We start from the raw sequence: 20925 nt of genomic DNA, 5'->3' as shown, positions 1-20925 counted from the left end.
TACTGATAATTTCAAGATAGAGCCACATAAACATGGCCCAAAATTACAAGTTCTCACAAAGCCTTGCTTAAATCATATTAATTGCCAATGAAATGAGACTCAAATCAACCAGCTTGGTTGCACAGAGGTCAACCATTAAGATAAGTGGAGGTATATAATACAATTTTCATAAAGGAAGATCAGAAGGAAGATAACACAGTGTACAACTAACTTGAACAAAAGGATGATTAAACTCCAAATGATATTTTGTTCCTTGTAGGAACAACAAAGATAGAAGATACTGTGTATATCAGTGATTAGATGATAGCTCAGTGGTAAACAATGTTAAGGTATATGAATGAAAGCTGAAGGACTGTCCAGAAATCTCAGTCAGTTCCAAAGACACGTATGGAAACTGATGGACATTCACAATAAATCAAATTAATAGCAGCAACAGTAAGAGGTACTTTCTGAGCCGGAAAGTTTCAAACACTTGTTAAAACTAAATCTCTTTTTATGGAAACATGCTTTTTATTTGTATTTTGTTGACTATAAGTTTCAGTAAATCACTATATCGTAAAACTGTTCTATTTGTTCTTTTTTTGCATTTTGCTGATTGAAAAAAACCCCACTATTCCAGCAGAAGAATGTATATTTCACATGACAACTTCAACTTAACAAGACAGATGACAAAACAAAGTTTATGTACAAAATCCTACAACATACAACACTTTTCTCAGTTATAATCACACTATTACAAACATAACCACCAATATTTATGTATTCAGAACATAACATGAAAAGATGTACATACACTTTTCTAGAATTGAACTATAAAACAAAATATGTTTGCAGCAAGCACAAGAAAGGAGCTCTCTAATATTATACTAACATCTAACTTCTACTTCAAAAATATCCACAAGAAAGTAAACAATTTGTTGAGGAACAAGGCAAGTCAATAGTAATCTTACTTTATCATTTAATTGAGAACACAATTATTTCAATTTTATGATAACAAGAACTGACGAGTATTCAGGTCCTTTCAAAAGTTCTCTCAAATCGTCATGTAAACCCTTCTAAATCTGAGAAAAACTAAAGTAATTAAAGAAACAAATAATTTATTCCTAAATGATCAAATATTTTATATTACATATATTTTGAGAAAAGAATACACCATCTTATTGGATCAAAGATGTTTCTATGGTAAAACTTTTCTGCATAAAGCTGTATGGTTTTAATGAAAACATACACTAATGATAAGATACTAGTAAAAATAAAGAGTTAACTTAAAATGATTTTTTTTACATGAAAATTTTACCTTCTTTATTTTATTGCCAGCTTTTAGCTATTTTAGGGTTAGGCTTTTTGGAAACCATGCATAAAACTTGGCATCTACCTCTAAGTAAAAAAAACGAAAAACTGTTTAAATAATTATAAGTATTCTCCTCTTTTGAAAAATGACATCAAATCTGATTTGTTGAAGTAATCTGATTTTTACAGATAGTTTACAACTATCGTATGTACACGCTAATACAGCCTGATCTGTTGCACATTAATTTTGTCTTAACATTAAATTTACTGCCTTTGTTTAAAATTAGCAGCCCATGACTATCATTCAACTGAAATTTGCAAGCTCGTGGCTTCTTCCTACTCAGATTCTATTATTAGTGCTGATGCATTTTTTTTTTTTTAACAGCATAAGAATAAAGGTGTCTAATAGAAATTCTGCTAATTTCAAAAATTGTAACAATTTGAACACACATTGAATTATTACAACTCAGTACAAATTTTAGAACATATTACAATCTAGCTGCAAGGTATTATTCACAGTATTGAACAAAAGTATGTAATTTATTTCACTGTTTGTGAATGTGATTTGATTCTTGGGGACTTCAGGCTGCTTTATATATATAATTGTTTCGAAATGAACAATCAGATTCTGGAAGTCAAGTAAATCTTTTGATTCATTAATTGTACCAAATAAACTGACATTAATCTCAATAATCACAACATATCACGTTTTCTTTACTACAATTAAACAATAAGAATAAACACAGTTATTTTCAAGTGTTTCAATAATGTAAGTGACTATTTTTAATTTTCAGCAACTGTCAGGGGCCACTTTTGTGGCCCAAGATGCAACACCACGTTGAGTATCCACTTGAAGAAAAAAAACATTGTCTAAAAACACACAGAGCAAGTTCATACTTGTGAAGATGACTTATATGTTGACTTTTAGTCAACCACACACTAGCACAGATATAAAGCTTGTGATGATTTGTTTTAAAACCTTGGCAGCAGCTACATTCCTTGTAGTTGATGTTTTATTTAAGTTGTAGTTAACTTTCTTCTCTCTTCCTCCGACAAATCCAATCCACTCTTTAGTGTTCGCCTCACTATAATAACAGATAAAGGTTACCAATAATAGCAAGTAAAAGAATAGCATCATGTTTATAAAATATGCCTTACAGGTTGTCACAAGGTTTGAGTATTAACTGTACAGTTCTTGATCCTTTAAACTCAAACTTAATTATATTAAAAAAAAAATTAATACTATAAATAAACAACCTTATAACACCAAATTGTTATTTTTATTTAATTAGACACTCAAATTTACAATACAAAGCTTCAACTGTCAGTTTTGGTTTGTGTTTTAGTGAACGCTCCTAGAGAAACTGTAAAATGAAACGTTGAGTGTGTGATTAAATAAAAACAACAATTTGGTGTGATAAAGTCATTTATTTCTAGTATTAATATGTCTTCTATACACCAATATGTACTACAGAAATTAAATAAAGCAAAAATTGTTAAACGTTTAAAGATAAAATAAAAATAATTCTATTCACTAACAATATTTATTATTTTAAACAAGACTTTTGCCCACAAAAAGTCAGAAAATAATAATGAAAAAATATAAGCTAGTTTTACTAAAGTACCCTCTGTAGTAAAGAGTTGAGTATGTTCTAATAAACTTTTGTAGCTTCACTATGTTGTTACAGTTCATGTCACCATGTCTAGTCATGCTCTGATGGCCATGCATCTTGACAATAGCCCTGCAACACAGTTTCCATTGAAAAGGCTCTGTCTTAAGGCTGTCACGTCCAAAGCACACCCTTTTCCTTGCAGCCTTACCATATTCCATCTAGTTTATGAGAACAACAGTTTCCTACTGGCTGTTTCAACAGTCCAATTACATAAAAATTCATAGGTGTTGCATCCAATGACTTAATTAGTATGTCTTCATATGGAATAGCATGAATGCCTGTTTCATTCTCCTGCTATTAACGTTATGCAAAAGTTTAATGGGAGGTATGACAGGAAGCCTTATCTCAGTGAACCCAAATCCTATTGTTCTGATTTATACATAAAGCTGCTATTGCTGTGTGGTGTAAAGAGTCCAAAACATTGATCTGACAGTAAGCAGAGTTCACATTGACCTTGGAATCTATCTTCTTATCCCTAACTTGCTCCCGGAGCCGTATCCAGCAATAATCATGAATACCTTCAAAAAAGTTTCACTACGTGCCATGCACCACTTTTAAAAATTTTTTACTCATTGATTGGTAGAGATGGTACAAAACTTGTCATAGTTGAGGAGTATTAATAAGGTTTTTATATAGTTGAAATCATTTTCATCAGTACGCTTAGGCCAATTTCTTTAACCTGAGGTTAATCTGCTTTAACTTATGACCATGTCTAATTCATCAGTATTTGGCAAGTTTATCAGAGTGTTGTAGTTTTATGATATGCAGGCATACCATGAATGTTCTACTTTTCTATTTTAAATATAGTGTTTTTTTTGGAAATAGTAAGTTATTCTGGTATATGCACACTTTTCACAAAAAATGTGGTCAAGAAAATCATTAGGTTGCTGTTGCTCTAGCTATCTATTGTTCTGTGTCATTCTTTTGAGATAACACCTGGTTTGTCCATGAGAAGAAAGAGATGTAAAGTGTATGTAAGTAGACAGTCATTCTCTTCAAGGATCAGTCACGTGACACCTCAAGGTTACAACCTCCTTTAGCTTTCTAATGGGAATAACCAGTCACAGGGGTAATGCTAATTACTTTTGGTAAGTCTGACATTACTAATTTTCTTAAGTAACACAAAGATAAGACATTCTAGTAGAAGTTTTCACTGAGTGCAGTTTGGAAATAAGCCTAATTGAAAAATCTAGTTGTCCACTAAAAACAACTGTCTTCCATGCTAAAGCAAGCACAAACTGCGCTTCTATTTGAATAAAGATTGTCTCATTGTTTCTTACACACTTTTTGTCCAGCCTCTTTATTTGTCTCTCAGAAACTCAGTTCCTTGGATAATTCAGAATTACTACATTATAAATATCTTAGTTAAATATTCTGCAAACCCATCTTGTCACTTTAATGGAAATTAGTTCGACCTGAGAGTACCATAGTTATAGCCTACATTGGATGTTTGATTTACAGACTGACAGAGTCTTGTCAAACAGTTATCTTTTTGTCAATAACTACTTTGTTGAAATGTACCTCATTTTATGAAATCAAGTTTAACAGCAAAATGCTGTTGTATACAAATTCCTTGTATTATTAAAAGAAAATTTACACTATGTTGTTCACTTAAATTGGTTTATCATTTATGTGGTGGTGGTTGTTTTTTTTAGCATAAAGCAACGTAATTGGCTATATGTGCTTTGTTCACCACAAGAAATTGAACCTCATTGTTCTATTTTATCATACGTTTGGTTTGCTGTTTGTAACACAGTCCTTCCTTTTGAAGTAAATATTAATTAAACTGTTTTATGATCTTTCTTCATCAGGCCCTTGATGAAGAACGGTCCACCTTTCAAAAATACTTGGATTATGAGATTTTGTGTAAATTATGTTATTACGCCTTCAACATGGAAGAGTGAATCACATTTGATTAAAATCTGGTCATTATTAGTCTTACTAATGCTGTTACTGGGCATACAATATTGGAAGATTTCTTATTCTGCTAGTTCAATTTCACTACACAGACATCAGTTGCTGAAAAGTGATTTGCTAGCAAGTTAACTTCTATATCTCATCTGGTAGATTAATCAAGCAAACTTGAGGTCACAAGTTCAAATCTTGCATGTGGAAAACTGGATTACAAGAATGTTTCACTATTTCAATATTTTCTATTCACTGACATTAAACTAAGGAGCAAAAATCATATCATAAAATTAGCTTTAGTCACCCTAGGTTTCCACAGAACCAGTGTTTGAGACAATGTGAATGTTTAAATATCAAAAAGTTATTAAACCAAGCAGTACACCTGCCTAAAGTTAAGTACGGTGTGACTAAATCTCACATACTTATTCATATTAAGTTTTAAGTATTTAAGGTATTTCCATGCATTTACAATTTAAAAACTGACATAAAAATAGACCCCATCAGAGCTTAAGAAAGTATTTCAACCATCATATTACTGATTTGTTTACATACAGTTCACTACCAGGGAGTCAAGAAATTACATCATATTGAGTCATTTTATATTATTGGCTGTACAACACTCAGTGTAAAGAAATGGTCACAACAATTAGGTGAAATCAGATATCCTGGTACTAATTAGTGGGATATTAGCAAAAATATTTAAAGTATTTCTGGTTACGTTTGTTATTAAGGATCCTGTAATTAAAAAAAAGTCATGGATCCAAAAGCAATTTGGTGCATAAATGATTTTGAAAAATGTATCTCATGGAGAGATGAACTCATTGGTAATTCTAGGATAAACAACATATTCTACAATCTAAATGTTTTAAAGGTTTTATAGTTTTACCACACAAAGACAATAAAAAGCTTGGGTTACTTGTTGTTCACTCTATTTTACAATGGCCAGCAAATGGTTAGAATATTAGTATTTTTGGTCAAGGTTACAAATATAGCTTAAACTAATAAGCTGACAGAAAAACTACATTTTATAAATCAGAGCAATAAAGATACTGCCACAATGAACTACTTTAGAAAATCTTTATAGAATGCTTACAAGATTTTCTGTCACCATATCTTGCCTTCTTCCTAACCCGAGGTTCACTGCGTGATGGCTGAGTGGTAGCAGTTTTAACCAGACTTTCAATAATTTCATCATTTGTGTCTGTCAGGTTTTCATCACGTGTGGGAGTGTTGTGTCGTCCTAAGCTGCCCCCTGGTCCTGAATAAACAAAAACTCAACTAGAAGAGTCATTTTTTATATAACATATAAATGTTATAATATACAAAAACTACACAAGAAACAGAGGAAAAACAACAACATATTTTAAGGTAGTAGGTTATCTTTCTCTTGTAAATATCAAGTTTCTCATTTTTAACAGGAATGATTCTCTTTATAGTTGTTCACATAAAAATGACAAGGTAAATATTTATAAAGCTTGGTAAATAACTTATAAAAAATGCTTTAACCTACACAACTGATTCATCTTCATTGACATTGTAAATAACTACAAAAAATATAACAGTTATTTAATAGCATTGTAAAATTTCTGCACAATGATGTAGGTTATCAAGTAGTAATTATACTATTTTATAATATTCTTTTTAAATAATTATACTATTTTATAATATCTTTTTAAATAATTATACTATTTTATAATATTCTTTTTAAATAATTATACTATTTTATAATAGTCTTTTTAAATAATTATACTATTTTATAATAGTCTTTCTAGATAATTATACTATTTTAAAGCATTCTTTTAAATTTATAGAGCATAAAAATTTCGTTCACAATTTGCTAATAACACTGTTCATCACTGATCCTTGTCAGTGAAAACAACGTCTAAATCAAAGGAATCGTTTACTATTATTATGGGTGAAAAACAAAATTACATAGTATGTTGACTTTACAGTAATAATTTAGACATATTGATGTGCTTTTACATCTTTTTTAAATCTAGCTACAAACATAACACATATTTAAAATCAGAGAATTGAACATAAAAACCTATCCTATGTGCAGTTTTCAAACAGAAAAAGAATGGGAAATAGAAAATCTTAAAAATTAGGCTGTATTCTGGTAATGTTAACCAGAAAAACAATATACAAATGTTTTTACTCACTATACTAAGACAATGTTTGATTATCTATGTATGTCAGAAAGTTTACTAGTAACACTGACATACCAGAATAACCTTTGGGTCGTCCTCTAACACCAGGTATGGTTCCCCATTTCTGTAACTTTTGATCCTCACTGTCAGTTCCGTTGCCAAGTAACTGACGAAGCTCATGATCGGCTTGTTGCTCTTTTGTTTTGAACTTTTCCATCTAAAAGAATTTAATGAATCTTTGACTTTTTATTTTCTCATACGAAGCTCCCTAATCAATCCTTTTTGAGACCAATAAGTAATCTTATTCTCTGTTTTAAAGTCCTAAGTTTACATCAAAATAATCATCTCGAAAATACTGAGATGAATTGTATTAATAGCTATATTATCCAATTGGAGACTTCACTATCCTAAATTAACAACTAGTCATACCTTTTCAAATCAAAGCTATGTTGAGTATATTTGTATTATATTAAAATTACTAATTCTGATTTTATAAATTTTTATCTTTCACATGACAGGGTATAAAAAACATCTTTGTTCATACTTCTTATGTGTACTTAATTATTTTTACTATTAAATATTTTAATAACAGTAAGTATTTTAAAAATAAACTTGATTAACATATCTGAATAAAATATAGATGTTTTCTGCCACGATCTATCTCAAGAAATGTTATCAGTTGTTTAATGTATTTATGCACTTACAGAAAATACGTTGCATCATTTCAATATGCTCAGATCTGTTTCATGTCATTTTTAATATTCTAGTAATTATATACAATCCTTCATGTTTACTAAATACAGAATTATTTCTAACAACAAAACTGCAAGTCCATGAACATACTGAATAATCCATAGATGACATGTATAAATGGAAAGTTCAAAGAGCTTTGTAAAGAACACTACAAAGTAAATATAGTGGAACTTCATTACCATATTCTAACTCCTAACACTAATAATACTATTTATTACCCTAGATTTTCATACGGTTCTCAGTACACCACCAAAAATATATACATTATGGAACTTGAAAGTGAAAGAGCAACAGCATACAAAAACATATACATTAAGTAATTCCAGACAAAACAATATTATCATGTTATGCTTTCTTAGCAGTCTGTGCAACTGCAGAACACACACTGAATTAACAAGTGATTGTATTTATAAGGCTACTTATAAGGCTGTCTTCATCAACATAACTAGAGATTAAATATATAGATAGCTCATGTAGTTTTACAATTTTGTTTTAACTCTTGCATGGATTAAACCTTTCAGTAACGAGTAACACTGATGTGTTTGAAATGAACATTTAAAACACTGAGGTGACCCACAACCAAAGCATTTATGTGGGGTTTCTTGTCAACAGTTTTATCTCATTAAATGTTCTCTACTTTAAATATAGGTAGTATAATGATTAAACTTTCTAAGACAGAAGAAGTTGAATATCAAATCAGTTAATTGAATATCATGTCACACATAAAAAATAAACAGTGGATTATTTTATTACAAAAAAAATAGATATGTAAAAATTTGTATTTAAAATCACACAACATTGTGTTTGATTCAAATAATGTACACTGTTCTTTGGTGTGCTTCATATCAAACAATTTCTCATTATTTACACAAACCAACTGTTGACAAAAACTATTACTGAACTTCAGATAACTCGTATAATCTCACATGTGAGTGCATGTATGTTAAGACTTATGAGCAAAGTTTGTTCTTTCATGTTTTTTTTTTATTTGATTCACGAGCTTTCAACCACAATTTCAGAAACATGCTTTAGGTTACTCGATAGATAAAAACACTTGAAGATGGTTGATTATGCTGTTACTAAAAGTTTGAGGATTAAAAAAAAATATTTTGACAAAATTAAATTTCCACGAGCACGAGTTCCTTTAAACCCCTTTAACCATCAGTCTTATGTTGCATTCACACCTTCTTCACATCTGGAATTCCAGGTACTGTGAAAATTAAATTCTAGTCTTGAGTAGGTATAAATGTGCCCTACTTTCTGACACTACACATTCCTGGAATACAGTAAAGTAAAATGAATCATAAATATTAAGAACTCAAATGTGACTAATCAAAGTTCTGAAGGCAATAGATAATACTTGGAAAAAAAAGGAAGTTATTCAGCATCAAATTTACATGCAGGAAAAGAAATACTCTGTTTAAAAATGGAGCAAAAAAAGCCTACAGAAAACAAATGGAAGAAAGTACATTAACAGTTTTACTGTGAGTACATTAACAGTTTCACTGTGAGTACATTAACAGTTTTACTGTGAGTACATTAACAGTTTTACTGTAGTTTGGTGGATTTATCAACAGTTACTTTTTTCAGAGTTCATCTACTTGATCTGAAGTTTATGTTAAGGGGAAAAATTTTAATTTCATATTTGTATTAAATCATCTAACCACTAGCCTGACTTTCTCATTTATTTATCACAAAGAAGTTTTAGAAAAAAGCACCTGTCTGATCCTAAAATGTACTTTTTTTCCCCTATCGCAGTTATTCTGTTCAAAAAATATTACTAATTAAAGTTTAATATGACCAGCTGCTAACCATAAAGTTAAATTAAACTGAAACAATGTCTTATAAAGAAAAGAGCTAACTAAAATATTTCATAAAATGTATAATAGCTAAAAACATGGAGAATACTAACATCTGTAATCATTTTGCCCCGAGTCTTATTCCTCTCTCTGTGATTAACTTTCTTCTGAATCTGTTGTAAAACTCTTTCTCTTGTTGTTCTATACTCTAAGGCAAACTCACTGATGATTTTACATACACTTTGGACTCTAGTATCACGTATGTTATGAATTGGGCATCCTAGGTATACCATCAAGCGATGAAACCTGAAAGATCCGAAACAATCACGGTCTTTTGATTCAACTCTACACTAAATAAATTTCATGTTAAACCTTACTAGTTTTGATAAAGAAATCAGTCGTATGTAAGAAAAATTGAAAAATGTTTCAAATTTATCTTGTGTTAATAATAGCTTTGGAAACTCAATTATTTAAAACATTATTTCAAAACCTCATCATTTATGTAAATCTCAAAATATGGGCTAATGAAATATGTAAACAAGTTTTTTTTATATGACCAATAATGTGTCCAAACAGTTATAAGTCAGTTTTAAAAGACAATGTGACCTAATCTATCTATTTACAAAACAAGACAGTCCAAATTTTGTTGTTACCAATCTAACTGTATTAACTTGTATACAGTTACAAACTCACACTGCTGTTTACATGTCATCATGGATTAAATTTGTAAAGGAAATTAAACAAAATATTACAGATTCTTGCTCCCAAGTTCAGTAATAAAATGTTTTTTAACAGCATGCATATTTAAAGTGCTACAATCGTTTTTTGGAAACAAATTAAATATGATAATGTATTTTATCATATAAGTACATGTGCATGTAGTTGAACTAGAAAAATTTCTCAACGTCATTTTTCATAAAATTTCCAGGATGTCCGAGTTTCTGGCTGATTGTGCAGAAAGGATAATAGTATTAGGTATTATTCAAAGGAGGGTAATAAACAGGTAGGAGTTATTTATTTGATAAAATAAAGAACCAAATGATTTTAATCTGTTGTCTGTGTAAACACATAAAGTTCATCTCTTTCTGATGATTATCCTACTCTGGTTCTCGAATCCAGTAACAAAAGGTCAGATCAAGAGTATAATTTGAGTGTCATACCTTAATTTGAATCATTGATTACATTTTAGTTAACACAAACTTTCATAACTACACTAGGAAATATATTTAATAACAATAGACATAATTTAATTTAACCGTGTATTGGAACACTTTAAATATACATGTAGGTTTCAAAACTACAAGAAATATTAATACGAATTTGTTTAAAAGTTCACAAATATGGAGCTTATTAACGTGTTCTTTAAGGAATTTAAGAAAATCTCAAACTGATTTAAAATATCCAGATTTATAGATGTTTTTCTGAAAACTTGAAGGTCAAAATAATTTTTCTAGATCAAATACAACAATATTTACCTTTACAGTTTAAGTAATAAGTAGGATTAAACAACAATATTTATTTTTATACATTAAATAATAATTATTATTAAACAACAATATTTGCATACTTTCTTGATATGTAACTAGTTTCCTAAAAACATTGTTTTATAAATTATAAACTAAATATAGCTTATTATTAAACTAGTACCAATGTGACATAAATATCAATGCACAATACAGGCTATTACTCTAACTGTTATTTAAATCAGGCTGTAATGACCTTTTTGGTAAAGCAATGGTATAAAATATTACTTATAATGCAAAAATGGCCTGGTGGTTAGGGCACTTGACTTGCAATCTGTGGGTTGAGGGATTGAAATCCATTCCCAAACATGCTTGCCCTTATGGCCACAGGAGCAACATAATGTGGCAGTCAATCCCACTATTCACTAATAAAGATTTGGTGGTGGGTGTTGTTGACTAGCTACTCCTCTAGGTTATTACTTGAAAAATTAGGGATGGCTTTGAACAAAAATTCAATTAGCAAAAAAACCAAATAATTAACACAAAAATGAATTGTTGTTTTAAAAAATTTATTATTTGGGAAAACAACTTTTTGTTACATCAATAAAACACACACACAAAAATAAGATTGTAAGGTCAATTAATAATTAAGTTTCACAAGTATCTGTTTGAGTTATAATTTGTTGGATAATAAAGTTGATGACTGGTTTGAGGCTCGACATGGCCAGGTAGTTAGGGCGCTTGACTCGCAATTTGAGGGTCGCAGTTTCGAATCCCCAACCCACCAAACATGCTTGCTCTTTCAGCTATGGGGGCAATATAATGTGATGGTCAATCCCACTATTCATTGGAAAAAGAGTAGCCCATGAGTTGGCAGTGGGTGGTGATGACTAGGTGCCTTCCCTCTAGTCTTACACTGCAAAATTAGGGACGGCTAGTGCAGATAGCCCTCGTGTAGCTTTGTGCGAAATTCAAAACAAACAAGACTGGTTTGAATTCAGAACCAGGTTAAATAGTCAATCAAAGAAATTTAAGATAAGAAAAATGTTTTTTTTACCAGTAGGGGTAAGTTTTAAAATCTAAACAAACTTAAGTCTTTACTTGAAGCCTATCCTTAACGTTTATCTGTTTCTAATTAGATAAAAAGTTTCAAATAGTTTTTAGAAAGTAAAATATCGATAGGATGCCACAGAATATATTATAAAATTAAAAGGAGGCGAATGAGTTTCAGCTTAGTAGCCATAAAAGTTATATTGCCTTTCCACATAATATTTTTATTTTAGCAAGAAAACAAAATCTCAGTATAAAATTGTAAAATTATTTATAAAATTATTAAGTACATTATTCACAGCATAACCGACAATTTTGGTACATAAGAACATCATGTATTTTCTCCCTGCTTATTTTAATCTGGTGTTTTTCAGAATGTGTCAGATTTGTACAATTTTCACATAACATGTGGTCAAAAAAGTTGTTAAGTTGGTTTCATTCTTTGTCATTTTCTTGAGGTAACACCTGATCATAACCTTGGGTGAGTATGGCTGTAATGCTGGACATTGTACAAGGATGTTAACAACAGTGTCCTCCAATGGTAAGTCAGGTGATGCTTCAAGGTTATGACCTTCCGTGTTTGAATGAGAATGACCATTCATGTGGGCAACACTAGTTGTTCTGGATAAGTATGATATTACCTTAGAAGTAGGTAACATAAAGATTAAATACTCAGATGATCTTGGCCAAGTCAGTCAGATACACGTACATGCACTTTGTAATAATGGGAATAATAAACATTGTTTATTTGTATTTTATATTGTGTCTAGTTTCCTTATTTTGTTCTCATAAACTCTGTTATTCAGGGAATGCAGAACTACTCAGTGATAAATATTTTGATGAATCTCCTGTTACTGAGTGGACCCATCTAATTGTTTTATGGAAAATAAGTTTCAGATGAAAGTATCACACAACTGTGGTCACTGCCAATCACAAGTAACAAGAACTGCAATAGACTAATTTCTTAATAAACTTGAAACTCTCTGGTTTTTGGCTATATCCAGGTTAAAACTAATTGGTGTAAACAATTACTTTCTTATATGTGCAGTAATTATGGTGCTTTATCAACAGAAAAAAAAGTGAACATAAGGTATTTTCATTTAAGAATAGAAAATAAACTTACTTGACTCTCATCGATGTCAAACCATCATGTTTGGCAATAGCTTTTAGATAGTCCCAGGATGCCTTGCATTCAGTTTCCATTTTAGTAAGATTTCTAGCCACGTCATCATAATCAACCTAAAGCAAAATAAAAATGTATTTCTTCTCCATCATACTGGATGTGTTCGTGATGTTACCTGCACAAAATTACCCTTCTGCTTTATGCCTCAACTACATGTATGTAAATATATCTATAAAGAACTCTTTCTCAAATTATGGACAATATTTAAAACAAACCATAAAAAAGTAGATATAATACGAGCCCAAAATATAGTAGTGCTAAAAGTGATCCCATGGAATCAGTATTAACAAATAAAATACAGGTGATGACACTTTGTCTAAATTTTGCTAAATATTTAACCTACTTAAAAATCAATAGACTTGCAGAAAATTTGTAAATTATTATATTTTCTTTCATTAATCTAACTAACTTGAAGCACACATATAAAAGGTGATAGGGGTCATTTGGTTTTTATGTTGTATTTCTTATTGTGCTTATTTATATATAAAATGTTCTGCACTGAAAGTAAGATTTTTATTTCCAACTTTCATTAGAAGTACAAATTTTAAAAAGTTGAAAACATTTAGCTGATGAAATATAGACTTTCCCACTGATAAAGTTAGCTGATGAATAACGTCTTAATAGAACTAGATCAATAAAAAAGTATGCAGCAAATTACACAGTAGTTACATTTTGTAGCTACATTTTATTTATTTATTTATATAATAACAAATCTTGATTATCTAGTTAACTTTCCAAGGTTTCTTACTCATTAGACAAATAATGTGGCTAAACTAACAATAATCCAGGTCACGAGTCTGCCTATCATATAATGAACTTGAATCATGTAGTTTTAGATAATATATACATGATTTCCCTTTAAAATATAGTACAATATCACTAAATTAATTTCACATTTATAAAAAACATTTTCAAGACCAGTTCTAGAAATTAGTAAGTGCAGATGTAGTTTAATAAATGCACTATTAAAGTAATACAGTAGCAAGATATTACCTACCAGATGGCAGTAAACATAAAATGGCATTCATAAATCAAGGCATTAGCTCACATAACAGGTTTTGGCCTGGTGGTTAGGACGGTTGATCAGCAATCTGAGGGTTACAGATTTGAATCCCTGTAACACCAAACATGCTCACCCTTTCAGCCTTGGGGGGTACTGTTGAGTGACAGTTAATCCCACTATTCACTGGTAAAAGAGTAGCCCAGTTGATGTTGATTAGCTGCCTTCCTTCTAGTCTATCACTGCTAAATTGGGAATGGCTAGTGCAGATAGCCTTCATGTAGCTTTGTGCAAAATTCAAAAACAAACAAACATAACAGAGTTTTACTAAAAAAGAATCACAGATACCTTTGATGACCTAGAAACTGCACCCATTTCGGAATAGAGATCAGTTGCCATAGGATATTTTTCCATGACCATGTGACAAAGATGATGTAGGAGTGAGTGTTTTTGTACTGTGTCTTTAACTTCTGGTACTTTGGCTAGATAATCCACTTGAAAACCTTTTATCTTGAAAGAAAATACAAGTTTCAAGCCTATATTATCTTAGCGACTGCATTATTTAACTTTTTATTTAGTGATGCTAGTTTACTTTACAAACATTAGAGAGAGAAAATAATGGCATAATAGGAAGCAGAAAATTACAATATACACTTAATAAATATAATTAAAACATTAAATACAATTAATATACATAAAGAAAGTATTTGTATTTGTTTTCTGTACTACTGTTTCATATGGTAGTAAATAAGAGTAATTTGCAATTACATTTTTCAGATACAAAATTACAGTAACACACAATTATAAAAAAAACACACAGTAATAACTATTAATACAATATTTAAAAATATTTTAAATTAAAGCTCTGACATGTGACACTTGAAATATCAAACTTCCAACAAAGATAGATAGAAGAATTAGCTTAATTTTCTTACTTCAACACCATTGAGAAAGTTTCCAATTGAAAGAAGTGTTGACAATACAATTTTGAATGTACTGTTGGTTTCTATTTCAACTACTGCTTGCTTGAGATCCATAAGAGGTTCTGCTACTTCCTATTACAAAAGACAATTAATTCAAAATGTCAAATAGCTATTCTAATAACTTAATTTATAAGTTCCACATTTTTTCACCTCTACGTAGCTTCTCAATTCTCTAAAAACATGCAATCTGCAATAAAATGTTGTACACAATAGTTAGATTACTAAATTTATAACTTCTTTCTAGCTGCAGCAACCTGCAGATTTCATCAACATTGTATTGATTTATACTCACATCAAGTTAATCCCCAAAACATTAAAAGCAGAGAAGAGAAATATCTTCAAGTTTTAAAGACTTTATTAGTTTACACATCCTCAGCTGCATTAATGAAATAAATCAGAAAAAGCTAAGTTATGTATATTCATGTTATACTTCAACTTCACTTGTGTTAAAAACCAGAGGTGTATACTCATGTTATACTTGTTCAACTTCACTTGTGTTAAAAACCAGAGGTGTATACTCATGTTATACTTGTTCAACTTCACTTGTGTTAAAAACCGGAGGTGTATACTCATGTTATACTTATTCAACTTCACTTGTGTTAAAAACCAGGGTTAAAAAGTGTTTATGCTAGAATGCATTCTGTGTGTGACATTCAGCCATATCTGAAAATTTTTGTGAATCTTTACTCCAAGTTTCCACAGGCATGTTTGAAAAATAATTAGTATTAGTTTATGATTACAGACCATACTTTTGTAGAGTAGTGAAAAAAACGGACAAAGGGTACATTACCTAAGTGAATTCTGATTAAAACATTAGCACACAGGATCATATAGAAAAGCTATAATGGTTTTGAAACGAGACCCCAAAATTAAGCCTTTTGAATAGTTCAGTGAACTATTTGAAAGCATTCGAGTCTTAGGTCTCGTTTGAAAAACATTATCTTGGTGAATGATTAACTTCCAACACTTGTCACGCTTTGATAGAAAAATAGATTTACATAACTTCAGTCATTTAGATTAGTTTTGGTAAAAGAATGATACCATATATGCAAGTAAGGCAAGGCTTTAGACTAATAATAAATTGAATTATCAGTTAATTTCAAAATAAACAAGTCAAATCAAAAATGTTCATAAAATATTAGAAATTATAATTTTGGAGAGGGTAATGGTGTTATATATATATATATACCTTTTCTAACGTTTCATAATCAATTCTAAAGGCCCACAGCCTAAGCCTTGCTTCTAACTCACTAATTGAGGAAAGAGTAAGTAGGAACTGCTCAGCAGTTCCTAGAGGCACATCTGGGTTATTCATCTGAGCTTCCATTATCTTGTTCTTTTCATCTTCTGTTGGCATCATTGTAGTGAGAATTTTCTGTAAGTAAAAAATAAAATACCCCTTCACTTTCATTGCTAACTTATTGACAAAATGTGAAGCTGAGCCAAGTAAAAATATTGAATTTGTTGGCCTGTAGCCAAAATGCAAAATAATAATATGAAGTCATTCTTCTCTGAGGTAGCACTGACACATAAAACTGGCCAAATGTACATACTAAGTAAACACTGTTAAACACTTCTTCAAGTTGAGCAGAAAACAAAATAATGATGTCATAATCTCTGAAAGTACACTTTCAGTCATATATGTTATATGTATAATTAATGTGGCAGGAATAAAGAAATACATAATGTTACAAGTCCTTTCTTAATTAAAACTAGTTTATTCTTTCTAGATACAAACTTGTAATACACAGAATTTCCACAGTCACTTTAAACTTAACAACCTTCATAACACACGCTATAAATCACAGTGATTCATACACTTTTTTTATGGTGCTTACTGTTTGCTTGACTAAATTATCTATCTCTTGAATCTATCTGCATATCTATCTATCTATGCCCTTGCACTTGTTTTTTTCGCCAGGCTTATATATTAAAAAAGAGGGTGCCTGGCAAACACTAGGACATTCACGGAGTTCCTTGATAATTCATGATCTTTCTAGAAACTCCACCGCACATGATCCCAGCATCGCGTGATTCCGCTGTCGTAACAATAACATAAACAGTTTTAATACCATAACTTTACTTAGGAATGATAAAAACATGTGAAAATTGATACACATGCTTTTTGTAAATATCCTTATAGCTTGAATTAAAAACTTAGCAAATTTTCTGAAATGTGAACAAGTTATGAGCAACTAATTTTAATTAATGCCTTCATTAGTGATAATTAAACTCATAATAAGACAATTGATAAAGATTTTTGGATTTTAAAAAAATCAAGCTATGGAAGAGTGTAATATCAACAAGTGTGCTAAATTCCATGCTGATATTGGCTTTAATGGTGAAGTTATGATGCCAATAAATTGGTGATAAGTTAGCCTTAATGGTGAAGTTATCATGCTAATAAATTGGTGATAAGTTAGCCTTAATGGTGAAGTTATCATGCCAATAAATTGGTGATAAGTTAGCCTTAATGGTGAAGTTATCATGCTAATAAATTGGTGATAAGTTAGCCTTAATGGTGAAGTTATCATGCTAATAAATTGGTGATAAGTTAGCCTTAATGGTGAAGTTATCATGCTAATAAATCGGTGATAAGTTAGCCTTAATGGTGAAGTTATCATGCTAATAAATCGGTGATAAGTTAGCCTTAATGGTGATGCTATCATGACTAATAAATTGGTGATAAGTTACCCTTAATGGTGAAGTTATCATGCTAATAAATTGGTGATAAGTTAGCCTTAATGGTGAAGTTAGCATGATAATTTCAACATTAAAGCCAATTTTAGCATGAAATTTAGCACACTTGTTGATATTACAATCTTCCATAGCTTGAATTTTTTTAAATTCAAAAATCTTTACCAATTGTCTATCACATTTCAGAAAGTTTTTAATTCAAGCTATAAAGATGTTCACAAAGAACACGTGTATCAATTTTCATATGTTTTTATCATTCCTAAGTAAAGTTATGGTATTAAAACTGTTATGTATTTCTTTATCCCTACCACATTAATTATGCACATATGACTGTAGGTGTACTTTCAGGAACTGCAACATCATACTTTTGTTTTGTGTTTAACTTGAAGGTTATAAGAAGTGTTTAACACTGTTTCTTCAGCATGTAACTTTGCCAAGTTTTAAGGGTCAAGTGCGTTAGTGCTGACTGGAGTAACAAAGTCTTAGTTATGCAAGGAAAAACGAAAGTAAACTCCAGAAAAACTATTCAAATCCAACATTTTGCCTTACAACTTCAAGGGGGTTCTACTGTCTACTACTGCAAAGAATTTAATACATAAATATAATGCTTACAGTGAGAGAATTAACAATTATTGATGTATCAATGTTAAAATGTCACATGGGTAAAATATCACTTTTATTTCACCAATGACAACTCATTATTAATAGTGGAGTTGTAGTGGCATTTCACTACAATTTGTTTATTAAATATATAAAAGAAATGTGAAAAAAAAACGAAAGTTTAGGAAACACTAAGTCAGATATGATATACAATTACTTTTGAAAACAGCACGTAGATAACACAAAGCTTATAGAATATTAGACCTTTTTATAAAATTGTATACTAAAAATAATAAAGGCAGCAAGATGATTTTTCAGCATATAAAAGTTTAAATGTTATGTAGGTAACTGAATAGAAATTATCACAAATGAAAACTAAATTAGAAACAGGAGTGTTGATAATACAAGGAGAAGATTAATTATTCTTTTATATAAAACAAATAAAAAAGGAAAGACTAGACAAAAATTGGACATATGAATGCGTATGTATATTACAAAACAACTTATACTATATAAACTAAAATATAATCTTTAATATCGAGGACAAACCTTTGTTGTTGTTTGGTTTAATGATTAGAGCTTCTGGAGATTATGTTCAAAACTTTAATAAAAAAATGTTATGTATTGATAGGTAATGTCTTATGTTGTGCTAAAAAAATGTTCTACTGGAGTTTCTTTAATGATATCTCCTTTAAAAACTCCTCTGAAATGTTCCTTAATTCTATTTAATTCCAACAACATGCACTTAAGTTCAAAACATCCCATTCTGACCAAAGCTAATTTACAAAATGAAGTATCACTGACAAGCTTATTAAAGCAAAAAACTAATATTAGCTAAAAGTGATCAAGGAATTATTTGTTTTCATGATTCCTATCATTTTGTGGGTAATGAATTTCAGACAAGATGCAGCTACGCCTACAGAGTTTTTAATGTTGAAAATAAGGCTGTAAAATCTCACCTCTATTCCTTCCCTGTTCATAATTGTGCTGTCCATCTTCAAGATGGCCGTCTTAATTGTCCTTGGTGGAGGTAGTTTGGTCATTCCAATGTTAATAGCATTTGATCTTTTTGGATCTAACACTACTACTTCATTTTTCTTACCATCTTGATTTTTCTGTATGAAAAAATATAATTAATTAGCACAATTAAACAATAATGTAATTATCATGTCAACCTATAAAACTACTTTCAGAATACTTTTTATGAAAGAATGTTGCCCAAACAATCAATGGATACTAACCACATGTACATACAGTTATGATGTTTTTAAAATTTCATTTATTTTTTTATATTTGTGTTAACAAGACTATGTAGCTTTAATTATTATATGGTGTTAATATTCTGAGTTACTTATAAAAAGAAAAGGCTAGATTTTAAAGAAAGTAACTAAACTGTATTTGAAAAAAAAAAATACAAAAAGGAGATTCGCAATTTCAGATGCAACTCTGTGTGGTTTTCATAAATGACAAAAAACCTCAGTATTCTTTAGAGGTATACGCAAATTTGTCATATACCTCTAATGTACATCTGGCAAAACTGAATGTGATGTAATCATCTTATTTAGAAATGTTTTTAAATCCAAAATAAGGAAAATCTATATTAACAAACAGGTGAAGGATACCTGAATAATACTGTACTTTCACTATTGGTTTAAAAACACAGAAGTATAACTGAAAGGTATAGTTAAGTCTGTTGAATCTTCCTATTCACCATATTTTACACCTTTCAGGGAAAAACTGATAAAACAGGGAAATAGTCAATATATGAGTGTAAGAAATGTACTTTCAAGATCATATTACAACCCAACTCTTTGAATTTATCAAGTATGTTATTGACAATATTTTCATAATTTGGGTCCTTGTTGTTTCCTAAATATTTGTCACTAACATCTTTAAAGGCAATCCATGCTTCTTTTTCAACTTTCCTCATTGTCCTTCCAAACTGTTCATCCAAAGTCAATTTCATAATCTGAGGCCCAGAGCTGGGAATTGTCCACATAGATACTTGAAACAGTCACCACCTTTGTCTAAGGCCTTTACATACTGCTTCATCAAGCCCAGTTTTATGTGAAGTGAAGGTAATAGGACTTTCTTTGTGTCAAACCAAACTTTTACGTTCAATGTTTTTCAATCCTGGTATCAGGCTGACTCTGTGTGGCCATTGCTTCTTTATCCAGTACTGATTTCATGCTCTGCTGTCCCATTCACACAAAAAACATGGAAACTTTGTATAACCGGATTGTTGACCCAACAATATACAAAGGACTCTTAAGTCTCCACAAAGTAACCAACTATATTCTTTGTATTTGACCTTATTATGAAGAAATATGAGATTTTCATACGTTTCCTTCAAGTGAACCAAATGAGCAATATGGA

At 30.3% G+C, this 20925-nt stretch overlaps 1 protein-coding gene across 1 annotated transcript in view; it reads right to left on the bottom strand.

The window, feature by feature from the left end:
• Positions 1–661: 661 nt before the first annotated feature.
• Positions 662–20925, bottom strand: part of LOC106472118 (FH1/FH2 domain-containing protein 3-like) — a 65782-nt gene continuing 45518 nt past the window's right edge. The window contains exons 12-21 of the mRNA XM_013932745.2: positions 19509–19664; positions 16442–16627; positions 15205–15324; positions 14618–14779; positions 13210–13325; positions 12563–12707; positions 9687–9923; positions 7097–7238; positions 5965–6129; positions 662–2375 (exon numbers count right to left, since the gene is read on the bottom strand). Of these exons, the coding sequence (XP_013788199.1) occupies positions 2308–2375; positions 5965–6129; positions 7097–7238; positions 9687–9923; positions 12563–12707; positions 13210–13325; positions 14618–14779; positions 15205–15324; positions 16442–16627; positions 19509–19664 (1497 nt within the window). The 3' untranslated portion in view covers positions 662–2307. The remainder of the gene's footprint in view (positions 2376–5964; positions 6130–7096; positions 7239–9686; positions 9924–12562; positions 12708–13209; positions 13326–14617; positions 14780–15204; positions 15325–16441; positions 16628–19508; positions 19665–20925) is intronic.

This window comes from Limulus polyphemus, unplaced genomic scaffold, assembly GCF_000517525.1.
Source record: "Limulus polyphemus unplaced genomic scaffold, Limulus_polyphemus-2.1.2 Scaffold5097, whole genome shotgun sequence".
Classification (NCBI taxonomy): domain Eukaryota; kingdom Metazoa; phylum Arthropoda; class Merostomata; order Xiphosura; family Limulidae; genus Limulus; species Limulus polyphemus.
Note: the sequence above shows the minus strand (reverse complement) of the source record. Positions and strands in the feature narration are given on the sequence as shown.